The sequence below is a fragment of the Megalops cyprinoides genome, chromosome 8, assembly GCF_013368585.1.
Source record: "Megalops cyprinoides isolate fMegCyp1 chromosome 8, fMegCyp1.pri, whole genome shotgun sequence".
In the NCBI taxonomy this organism is placed as follows: Eukaryota; Metazoa; Chordata; class Actinopteri; order Elopiformes; family Megalopidae; genus Megalops; species Megalops cyprinoides.
Genome location: NC_050590.1, coordinates 39641341 through 39653794, shown reverse-complemented (window position 1 = coordinate 39653794; position 12454 = coordinate 39641341). Strand labels below are relative to the sequence as shown.

Genomic DNA, 12454 nt, shown 5'->3' with positions numbered 1-12454 from the left:
CAACTATAGATGCTTGAGTTACCAAACTTGGTAGATAGGTTCCTATGGTCACCCACTACTCAGGTAAAAAAAAATTACCCCGATTGGCCAGATGAGCTTGGCACAATGTGGTTTTGTGTATTACATCTTTGGATCATTGTCTTTCAAAGTTGTTAAAGGATAGTTGCCAGGTTGAACACTGTGGCCTCAGTGTACCCACAAATTTGCCCGTGAAGGAGCCATAAAGGAAGAGTGGCGATATCTCTGCAATGCGTTTGTTCATTAGCATAAAACTTGTTTAGACATGCTTACCATGAGGCCTGGGTGGAACACATTGAGTTTAGTGAAATTTGGTCACTGGGGTGCTATACTGAAAAACATGTTTAAACACCCATGTGTCCATGTATATACATGTTAATCACATTTTGTTCCAATGGACATCACAAGGCACAGACCACACAAAGAAAATCAGATATCGCGACCAATTTCTTGTAGATCATTACATCATTACGCGTCAGGTCCTAACTGGGTACTGAACACATAGTTCAATGTCCAAATGGCATGGCTGCTAAGATACAATCAGTTTGTAGCACTCCTGCACCTTTTACCCTACTGCCACAACTAATACACTAAATAGTGTTGAAGAAACACTTGGACTTTCCATATTGGCCTGAACGAAAGATAGGGTTTTTTTATTCTACTTCAAGGACTGAAAAGTGGGGTTGTCTTGCATGGGATGACTAGACTTTTTAATGTCGTTATACATTATCAACAGCAGATGGCACCATTTATCTGAGATTTTTCACTGGTATTGGAAATCCCAGTAGACCAGTTTATTTTTATTTTTATTTAAATAACTTATTCATTCAAATGTGATTTCTTTTTATTTAAATGTGACAATTTATTTAAAAGATCAGCATTCATGTCAAATGAAATTATTTTCTTTAAAATTAAGATTTGATCTCCAAAAAGTCTTTTGCCAAAAAAAGATGTTGAAAAATGGGGGGTCCTTTTCTAATCAGGGACATGTTATTGTATTCAGCTAATATGGTATGTTCTATGGTATGTCATTTTTCCCACCATGTTGGATTTTTTCAAATACCCAAACATTGCACTCCTCCAACAGTGTTGGCACTTCTTATTGAAATGTCCCAAGAAGGCACATTGCTTTTTGTGGCACTGCTTATGTTTAAGCTTGACATATATGTAGTGGGAGGCAGTACAGTGGCGCAGATGGGTAGCACTACTGCCTAACAATATGGAGGTTTCAAGTTCGGGGTGCATCTGCGTTCAGTTTATACCTTGTACCTGTGTTCATGTGGGTTTCCTCTGAGTATTCTGATTTTCTACAACAGTCCAAACACATTCAGGTAATATCAATTGGACATGCTATATTGCCCATAGGTGTGAGTGTATGAGTGGGTCAAATGTCAAATGAAATTTCAGGAGCCCTTAAACTGACTTAACTATAGCCTATCATCATGACACTTTGCAGGATTGTTTTTGATGTGTCAAATAGCAATCTGTATGAAAATTACATGGCAAAATCTCTTTCCACCACTCCCCCAGTCAAAAACTACACTTTGCTACATTCCAGATGGCTACACCCACATCAACATTCATTGACCCAGACACTTAGACTCAGGTCTAACTTCCACTGACCTGAGATGGCAAAAACCATTTGGGTTCTTCTAACGGCAAACATTCTTGCATATAATACATGTATTTCACAATGGTTAAAAAATTGACCTATTTAACATTTACATTACCTGTCACATTTACATGAGAACTGATATCTATAGGACAATAGGCTTAAGGTGATCATTTTGGTGTAAATCCATGAATGGGTGGCACTATAGCAAAGGAATGGCCATATCTCCTAAACCAATTCCCTAATAAAGTTAGAATTTTGTATACTGTATCTTGGTCAAAGGTCCTGATAAAGTCTTCAAGGACAAGTTGATGACTCAGGAACAATGGCAGCCATCACCCATTCAATTTTCCTTCGGGATTAATAAAGTATTTCTTATTCTTATTCTTATTCTTAATTTTCGGCTGATCTGCTTGGACCCCGTAATCGCCACTTGCGGCTATATTTATTATTATTAGTATTATTATTATTTGTTCTTCTTCTAGCTTTAATGCAACATATTTTTTTAAAAATGCTATAATTTTACTGAAGGCCCTCACTCTTCTGTTACAAACTTTTTAAACATCTGTATTCTCCATGCGTTCTCTACAGGCATAAATTATACATCAAAACAGAGGTACACGTGCAGATTCTCACAATGTCTTCAGCGCTGTGATGAATGGTTTTTTTTTTTGAGATTTAAGCATTTATTCAGTCTCACTCTAACCAAATTAACATTTGATATTTAAATTGCTGCAACAGAGCCAAACAGAGAGACATGCTGTGAATTTACTGCTCTGTGTCAGGCTCCACCACAACAGACAGAGCATGTCGCTACGGTCCAGGTTTGAACCCGACCGTGTCACTAGCCGACAGTGACCGGGAGCGCACAGGCAGAACACACTGGTTACATTTTGCCAGGGATAGGGGTGGGTATGTCAAGGGCTTCTGTCCCATTAGCAACAGCGACCCTTGCTCATCGATTGGGCGTCTGTGGTTCATGTGCCAAAGCTGCAAACGAAATGTCTTCCTACGATTCACCTCTGTGCTAGCTTTGTGGACCACAGTGCGAAAAGAATAGCGGTTGACATCACGTGTCTCGGAAGAGGGCACGTGCTTCTCCATGCTGTCCTGGATTGACAGTGGGGGTTGTGCAACGGGACCGAACATCAGTGATGACAAATTGGACATTCCAGAATCGGTGAATTGGCCATTCCAAATTGGGGAGAAAATGGAAAATGGAAAAAAAAGAGACAGAGCGTGTTTGAAGGAAGGGGGAAGAGAAGACGGCAAGCCCAATGCACTGATACTTAGGACTTCACTTCCGCATTTGAAAAATATGTTTTTAAACAGCTATATATCCATGAATATCCATGAATTCTGGCTCTACATGCATAAATTATACACCACAATAGAGGACAACCTGTGCAGATTCTCACAATGTCTTCGGTTCAGTGCTGTGATGATGGTTTAGAAAAGTTGCTCAAATTTTACCCCCATTCAAAATTATACATGAGAACAGTAGGAGGATTTTACTTCCGCATTTGAATAAAAATGTTTTTTGCACCTCTACATTTACATATCTTAAATGGAGCCAGAGATAGTTGGTGTCTAGTTACTGCTCCGTGTCAGGCTCCAACACCAGACACAATGGGAGGGGAGGAAGGAGACGGCAACTCGAATATCACGTATGGTGAATAATGCAAGCAGGCAACCACACATCACATTTTCTTCAGGAAATGCACAAAAATCTAGTTTTCACTGGACTTTGACTGTCTAGTTACCAAAAATGTTGTTGTTACACACAATGGCCACTGCAGTGCACAACTTATTCAACCTTTGTCTGAACTGGCCGCTTATCTTGGGAGTGCGGGTGGGGGCTCCTTATGCATGCTTATGTCCACAGTAGAATGCACATAAAGAGTGAACTCCATTTTCTTTGGATAGTCAATTTAATGTGTGGCAAAAGAGTACTGCTGTGACTCACGGCAGATTTGTGGGCTTCTCCAGGTAATGCAGGCTCCAGCCTCATTGCAAGCCTGTGCATATGCTGCCACAGCTGTGCAGAAACACTCACAGTCTCCACCACTGTCACAGGCACACGAGTCTCTCACACAGTTCTCATAGTATGGAGTGGGATCCACCTAATGACAAAAAAATTAGACAGTTTCAAATTGCATCCCAGACTGCTTAGTATTGTTGGAATTATTTCTCAGGGCACAAAATAATACTGCTCACCATTTACATTCTGCTGAAGTGGCTGTACAATATCTAGTGCATTTACAGAGGACAAATGAGAAATTGTGAGCCTGGTGGAGACCCATAAGCTGTTGCTGAGCTCTGGTTACCTGTGAGTGGCAGGTGTTGAACACCACACTATTTATGATGGCACATTGTTTCTGTGCCCAGGCCTGCCTGTAGGGGTTTGATGTGCAGGGGTCTTTAGTGTACTCTGCATCAGGGCAGCTGGGAGAAAGCTTCCAGCTGTTCCCAAACTCCTGGACATCAGTCACTTCTGCTTGGCTTCTGGTGGTGAAGTCGTTGTTCCCATTGCCATCATAGTTTCCACACAGACCACAGACATGGCCCTGGGTGTAATTGAAAAAAACATCTGCCTGTAATGGGCCGTGCTGAGCTATTTAATACAGAATAACCTGAGCCACTGATGGAACTTCAGTTACCTCAAATTTGGGGCTAAGTTTGATGAACATGCTGGTCTTTTTGTCCCACATGAGGATCAGGCCATTGCTAGCTTCAATCACCAAGTAAATCCCCATGGTACGTATCCGGTAGGGAACCTCAACACCTGCATCTCTCTGGATGACTTGATAGTTTCCTTCTGTCAGTATTAGCTCAGAGTTCTGAAAGGAAAAATATTGTTATGTGCTGATGACAATGTAGTTTAATAATTACTAGCTAGTGGCTAGTAATTCCAGTTGCACCCATGGCTTCACTGGTAGCTCTGCACAAAACTGATGTTTTTCATGTTCTATTTTGTTGCATTATGTTGTTTTTGTATGTATGTGCACCCATCGCTTTGGTGTTGATACAGTACAATCACCAAACACTTTTGGAGATACAATCTTCACTCAAGTCTGACTTTCAATCATTGACACTGTGGAGGCCTTGCCTGTCCCCCTCTCCCTCTTTGTTTACAAAGATGCCGGAGGAAGAGAACCAGGAGAGGCATGCGAGCTGGAGTCGAACATGGAAAAGGTGCTCTAACCCTTGTCTACCCAGTATCCTGCTAGCCAACATTCAATCTCTGGACATTAAGTTGGACGAACTTCATGCTAGAATCAGATTTCAATGGGACATTGCGAACTTTAATCTACTCGCATTCACTGAGACATAGCTTGATGTGACAGTCCCAAATTTGGCCATCACTCCCTTTGGATTCACAGTTCATCGCCAGGACAGAACACTGGACTCCAGAAAGAGCAACGGTGGAGGGGTATGTTTTATGATCAATTCCCGTTGGGGCACTGACATCTCAGTCCTAGAAGCACACTGCTGTCTGGTTTTGGAACTATTAAAGTTTGCCCATTCCATCTCCCGAGGGAATTCAGCATGATTATTCTTACGATCATTTACATTCCTCTGCAATCCGACAAATCACTTGCTTTTGATATACTGTATGAGACTATCAACATACTCGAAATTTCATTCACATCCTGAGGCTGCTTTCATTGTTGCTGTGGACTTCAACAGGACAAACACAGGTTAGTTCTCCCGAAATTCCACCAGCACATTGATTTCCCCATGCCTTGCCTTTGGAAAATCTGACCACATTAGCATTCTACTGCTGCCAGCTTACAGACAAAAACTGAAACAAGAAAAACCAGTTAACAGAACGGTCCATAAGTGGAGTGAGGAGGCCTTCAACATGCTACAAGACTGTTTTAATACAACTGACTGGCAGATGTTCTGAGACGCAGCAGAGGGTGACATCAATCAATACACAGACTCCGTCATCGGCTACATCAGCAAGTTCACAGATGATGTCGTCCCTAAAATCACCATCTGTGCATTTCTCAACCAAAAACCTTGGGTCAGCAGTGAAGTCTAAGCCATGCTGAGAGGACATTCTGCAGCTTACAACTGTGGCCTACAGAAAATCCAGATATGACCTCCAGGAAGCCATCAGACAGGCAAAGAGAAACTACAGAGGCAGAGTGCTACCAAAGTTTGGACATTAGACGCATGTGGACTGGGCTACGCACCATCACGGACTACAAAGGGAGGAAAAGGAACATTCTGGGATCATCTGCCTCACTACCAGATGAGCTCAACACCTTTTATGCTTGCTTTGAGGTGAACAACACCATTCCTGCAGTGAGACTCCTAGCTGACCCAAACAGCTCTCCACTAGCCTTGACAACAGCAGATGTGAGCAGGTCCTTCAAAAAGGTAAACTCCATGAAAGCACCTGGACCTGATGGCACCCATGGCTGTGTACTGAGGGCATGTGCCAGCCAACTAGCAAAGGTATTCATGGACATCTTCAATCTCTCCTTGGGCCTGTCCGTGATACCCTCTTGCTTCAAGAAGACCATGATTGTTCCGGTCTCCGAAAAACCCACTACTTCCTGCCTCAATGACTACCGCACAGTAGCACTTACCTCCGTCATCATGAAGTGCTTTGAGCGGATAGTCAAAACACACATAGGATCCTCTCTAATTATCTCTGTGGACCCCCTTCAGTTCGCTTACTGCAGCAATAGATCTAAAGACGCCATTGCCTTGACATTGCACACTGCCCTGAGCCACCTGGAGAAAAGGAATGCCTACATGCTATTCAATGCTATTCATTGACTACAGCTCAGCTTTTAATATCATCATCCCCACCAAGCTCATCACAAAACTACAGGTTCTCAGGTTGGACAACCACCTGTGCAACTGGATCCTGGACTTTCTAACAGAGAGGCCCCAGGTGGTAAGAATAGGCAACCTCACATCCTCCATTCTCACCTTCAGTACAGGGGCTCCACAGGCATGTGTGCTCAGCCCCCTGCTATACTCCCTGTTTACACACGACTGTGTGGCGAGGCACAGCACCAACATCATCGTGAAGTTTGCTGATGACACCATTGTAGGCCTCATCTCTGATGATGATGAGACAGCCTACAGAGAGCAGGCTGCATGGTGCTACGGCAGCAACTTTTTTCTAAATGTCAGCAAAACAAAGGAGATGATAGTGGACTACAGGAGGGTGCAGAGGGGAGGGCACACCCCCTTATACATTAATGGAGCTGAGGTGGAGAGAGAGTCTCCTGCTTCAAATTCCTGGGAGTACACATCTCCAATGACATCTCCAATGACTGGTCCCTCCACACAGATGTAGCTCATCAATGCCTGTACTTCCTGCAGAAGCTCAAGAAGTTTGGCATGGCCTCAGGCATCCTCAACAACGTCTACTGATGCACCATTGAGAGCATTCTGTGTGGTTGCATCACATCCTGGTATAGCAGCTGTTCTGTCCGCGACTGCAGGAACTTACAAAGAGTGGCGAGATCAGCAAAGCTCATCACTGGCACCAAACTCCCAGCCCTTCAGGACACCTACAGGAAACAGTGTCTGAGGAAGCCCCACAAAATCACCAAGGACTGCACTCACCCTGCACACAATATGTTCCAGACACTGCCATCGGGCAGGTGCTTCAGGAGCTTACAAGCACACACAAACAGACTGAAAAACTGTTTTTTTTCCCCCCAGACAATGAGACTCCTCAACTGTCATCATTCACCCCACTAACAACTCACTGCTGTTGTATTTATGTACATGCTGCACACTCTGTACTATACTGTACTGTATTGTTTGTATTGTCTGTCATATGTATGTCACAATTTGCACATTTGTATATAGATATTCATTTTGTTTTTTTTCCTTTTTTAACCAGTTTTTTTTTAGCTTAAATTAAACTTTTTGCACTAGTTTATTTAAATTTCTTATAACATAAAAACTACTTTGCACTCAGTGCCTTCTATGTTGTGCAATCACTAGTCTTTAATGTTACATGTTAGCAGAGCATACCTCAAGAATATCAATGCTCAGTTACCCTGTGTGATCTGTGCAAATGGCAATAAAAGACTTTGACTTTCACTATTCATGGTTGACATAAGTGTTTGTGTGTGAAATGATGCAGAAATCTATCTATGCTACTGGTAACATTCTAGCTGTTTGCATTATACACGTGTCTCTTCCTGCTCTCTGTGTGCCACTTTGGAAAAGTTTTCTGTTAATACATCAATGCATGCATAAGTAATGAACATAAGCTGACATTTGAGCTGGCTGGTGTGCCTCACCCCTAGGTACAGCTTGATGGCCTTGGAACATGTGGTTCCTGTTGTTCCACAGGGAATGTTCTCAGTAATCACTCTGAAGGTGCCGTTGAGATTGTTGCTGCTACAGTAGTCCTGCACAAATTGGATAATTGGGTTTCAGGAATATAGATATGTAACATATGTGACAGGCACAACAGTCTGGGGCCTAGCCTAGACATTTGTAGATTCAGCCCATATTGAAGTATTGATGTTGTGTCTTTTAACAAGGAATTGCATTAGTCAACACCCAGCTATTTAAATGGATAATATGTAACACATATGAAGACATACTTGAGTGAGTGTGTATTCACAGTCTCCATTGAAGCTAAACCTTTTTTCATCAAAAGTGATGTAATGCCCATCTCCATAAATGGCACAGGTACCATGGCACTTGTTAGATGTGCACTGCCATTTCCTGTCCTTGCAGGTGCTGCAATGAAAAAGACATACAAATTTGGACTTAAAATGTGAAATGATATTAAAATTGTTTTTGTTATTGATATTAAAAAGACAACATCTGCACAACATCTGTTAAATCATCAAAACAAGACAAGTTTACCAGGTGTTGCAGTCAACTTTAATTTTGTCTCCAGGTTGATATTGAGCTCCATTGTGGACACAAGGACAGGAGGCCTGAGCTATACAGCCCCCTCTCCCATCTGACACCAGCCCAGAGGGACACACACAGCCAGAGAGGCACTCTGTGCTGATCTATGAGGGAACATACCATCAGAAACATTCACAGTGCAGGACTTATTTAATTTTTCAAGTATGCTTTTATACTGTTACTAAAGATGTAAAGCTGCAGTGTATTATCTGGAGATTTGTTAAATTGTATTGAAGAATATCACTGGAATGAAACGTGCATATTTAATTTTCTCTGTCTTTGGCATTGGTCTATGTGCTGTAGGTCACTCCTCTTGGAAAGTAAATGGTGGACTTACACACTCCATGTCAAGTGTATTGCAGCTTTTCTGGCACTCGGAGCCTATGGCGGATGCACTAGCACTGGAGCAGTTGAAGAATACCATTGGTGCAATGCAAGCTGCAGGAAAAGGCAGGAGATGACTAACAGATCTGTATTACTGTTAGAAAATTTGAAAATCACACATATAATGTTGCCTCTTCAGCTTCACTTACGGCTCTAGGTGTATTTTACACTAATATTGTTGTGACATTCAACAACTACACACAATTAGACCTAATACATAAATTTCATTAGCATTTCAAACACTCCTCCAGTGTTTCAGTGTTTAAGTTCTTATTGATTTGGAATTTGCATGAACACTTTGATTTAATGGAATTGTTTTGTATTCAGGTTGCTGAATATTTATGTAAGCATTATTGCTATTGAACCCATATTGAATCTATACTTGCATGTTCACTGTGAGTGGAATGAAGATTTTAATGCAAATTTTGCAAATACATGGAGAAATTTCTACATATATGCCATAACAATTCAATGACAGTCATGCAGATTGTTTTACAGAGTGTTAGGCAAAAGGGAATTATACTCACTATGGTGCTGTAAAACTTGTCCAATGCAACTCAGTTTCCCTTGCTTGCAAGTGCTACAAAGTGAGTGTCATAAAACATATTAAAAATATATCTCTTAACAAGGCCAATATATCACAGTATATATCTTAGGGCAAACCTTTATAATTGGATTGTTATAAAGCATAAAGTTTTCCAGCTGTTTTCCAGCAAAATCTTACACCTGGTAAAATCCCACAACTGGTCTTATCTGTATTTTTTATTTTTTTATTTTTTAGATTTTCAAGGTAGTTTGTCATGAAAAAAGATTGCAAATTGTTTACTTAAATAATTTTATTACTGTGCAATCTTTAATTAGCATACCTATCTGCCTTTATGCAGAATAGGCAGATAGTTATGCACCTACACTCTAAAAAATGATTCATGGGGTTAGTGAGTAAAGCTTAAAATCAATAGTTTTTCAGCACAAAAAAAATTTGTTACATTAGTTAATTATAAGGCTAGCCCTTCCTCAGGAGCAAGTTCTTTTCATATAAACTCATCCAATTTGTTGATGCTCTCCAGCTGTGTAGGAAATTAGGCCGCCCCCCTAAACTGCCAATTGGCACTCTAACTGAGCTGCAGAAGTCAGTGGCTGCAACTGAAAATGATTTCCATGGGTCAACAATCTCCAAGCTATTGCACAAAAAGGGCCTTTATGCAGAGTGGCAAGGAAGAAGCCCTTTCTGGAAAAAAGCACAAGCTTTCCTGTAAAGACTTTGCAAAACATCACGTGGAAGATACTACAAAGTTACGACACCAAGTCTTGTGGTCTGATGAGACTAAAGTGGCTGCTTGGCTCGCACAATAAGCGATATGTGTGGCATAAGGGAAAACTCTGCACATCAGCCAAGAAACACCATCCCCACAGTGAAATAGGTGGTGGTAGCATCATGTTATGGAGGTACTTTTCAGCAGCTGGGACTGGAAATCTGGTCAAGATTGATCGGAAGATGAATGTTGCACAATACATGGAGATAAAACCTAATCCCCTTTTCTAGAAAGTGTTAACTACGGAGGAGGTGTTTCAGCAGGACAACAACTCAAGGTACACTGTCAGGACTGAAGGACACTGTCACAGGACTGAAGACTTTTTCAAGGCACTGTACACGCACACACACACACACACACATATATATGTATGTATATATATATATATATATATATATATATATATATATATATACAGATGTAAAAATGTATGGATGGATAACACCATATACTTGGTGACCTTCACACTGCTGCTGACCAGCTACATTACTTTTGTAATTACTAAATCATTCACAATGTCACTTACATACATATATGGAATATATGACATATATGTATGTGTGTGTGCGTGTGTTGAAAGACATACATACATAAACAAACACTCTAATTGCATGTAAGTAGTAAGTCATATTGTCTACATATGACATTTGATATGGTTAATCCTTAGGAATGGAAATTTTGAGTTTTTGGCTTTAAACTCAGAGCATATTCCCTGTCTCCTGTCTAGGACTGATGCACTGTAATCATGCAAAGAACTTTCCACACAGGCTACCTCAGGCGACCCTCTTTATAAAAACACAATTTATATTGCTGTGGCTATGAGTCAGCTGGAGTTTAGAAATGTTAGTACTGTTGCTAACACAGGGAAAGGTACCTACCAAATAGTTCCATCCTTGTTGATGACCTCTCCAGGGGGCACCTCTATCCCCTTGTAGTAGCAGGGACAGCTTGCAGGTGCAACGCATTTGCCCTCTTGGTTCATGTAGGTTCCCTGTGCACAGCCACACCCGTCCACAGGTACAAAATCTACCTCACAGGTGTAGTCAGGATCACTGAGCGACCGGCAGCTACGCTGGCAGCTGGTCATACTGTAGTCATACACCATGGTGCTGGGACAGGTGGAAGCATATTTCCCTGAGAAAACCAAGAATAGATGTCTCACTTTCAGTGTCAACTGGCCTGACCTTCCCATAGGGTTTCAGGGTTTGGCTGAAAGTTTTACTTACTGCAGACAGTTTCTCGCCACCCGTGCAAGCTGATGCCCCTGGCTGTGCAGGCATGGACGTAAGAGGCAAGGACTGCACACATGCAGTCCTCACTCCTCTCACAGTTACAGCTGTCATACATGCAGGTCTAAGAGGAACAGAAACAGCCACATGTGCTAAAATATTGTCAGGGTCTTCAAACATAAAAATTTCAATTTAAAAAAAAAAAACAATTTGAAATTAATGACTACATTGAAGGCATACTTGACTATATTTTTTCTTCTTAAAGCATTCCGTCATCAGAATTTTGTCTAGACTCACTGCTTTATAGGCGCCTGGGCTTATCTCAGCATGGCATGGAGCAAACACTCCTTGTGGATCTGTCAGCATAGAGCACCAGTGCTGAGCATATTGCTCTGTGAAATAGAGAGATAAGATTCAGGGGAAACCCAGGGCTTTGTACCTTTTATTTCATACTATATCACTGACATATTGTTTAGAAATGCATGTCATGTAAATTCAAAGGCATACCTCCCTCACTCAAAGTGAAAGATTTGAGTGAAGTAGCAGAGGATTTGAATTTTCAGGCATGAAGAGTCAATGTGGATGGCACTCCTTACCGTTCTCCACACTCAGACTGCAGGGGTTCTCATAGCTGCTCTTCACCTCAGGACAGCTGGCTTGTGTCTTCCAGGTATTAGCAAAAGCTGCAGCGGTTCCCTCCACGAGTCCAGAACTGGCCTTGAAGTCATCAGCTTGCACATCGTTAAAGTTTCCACAGAGACCTGTGGAAGGAGTGATACCAGATACAGACACAGAGTCTGTGTAAGATCTGAAGGAATATTACACAATGCACAGCATGTAGAGACTGAAGATGTGAGAACATACCAGAATGAGTATATACCATATACCTTAGTCTTTATACCACACACTTACCACAGGGTAAAGACTGGGGTGTAAACCATACATATACCACACAGTACAGACCATATACATACAACAGAGTATAGACC

The 12454-nt window shown here is 41.6% G+C and overlaps 1 protein-coding gene across 1 annotated transcript in view; it reads right to left on the bottom strand.

Moving 5' to 3' along the window:
- The window catches only part of LOC118781702 (mucin-5B-like), a 52545-nt gene that overhangs the window by 31020 nt on the left and 9071 nt on the right, over positions 1-12454 (bottom strand). Inside the window, exons 13-24 of the mRNA XM_036534700.1 lie at positions 12062-12226; positions 11763-11857; positions 11463-11589; positions 11115-11370; positions 9451-9503; positions 8877-8977; positions 8492-8643; positions 8224-8362; positions 7915-8025; positions 4291-4470; positions 3958-4197; positions 3597-3753 (exon numbers count right to left, since the gene is read on the bottom strand). Of these exons, the coding sequence (XP_036390593.1) occupies positions 3597-3753; positions 3958-4197; positions 4291-4470; positions 7915-8025; positions 8224-8362; positions 8492-8643; positions 8877-8977; positions 9451-9503; positions 11115-11370; positions 11463-11589; positions 11763-11857; positions 12062-12226 (1776 nt within the window). The remainder of the gene's footprint in view (positions 1-3596; positions 3754-3957; positions 4198-4290; positions 4471-7914; positions 8026-8223; positions 8363-8491; positions 8644-8876; positions 8978-9450; positions 9504-11114; positions 11371-11462; positions 11590-11762; positions 11858-12061; positions 12227-12454) is intronic.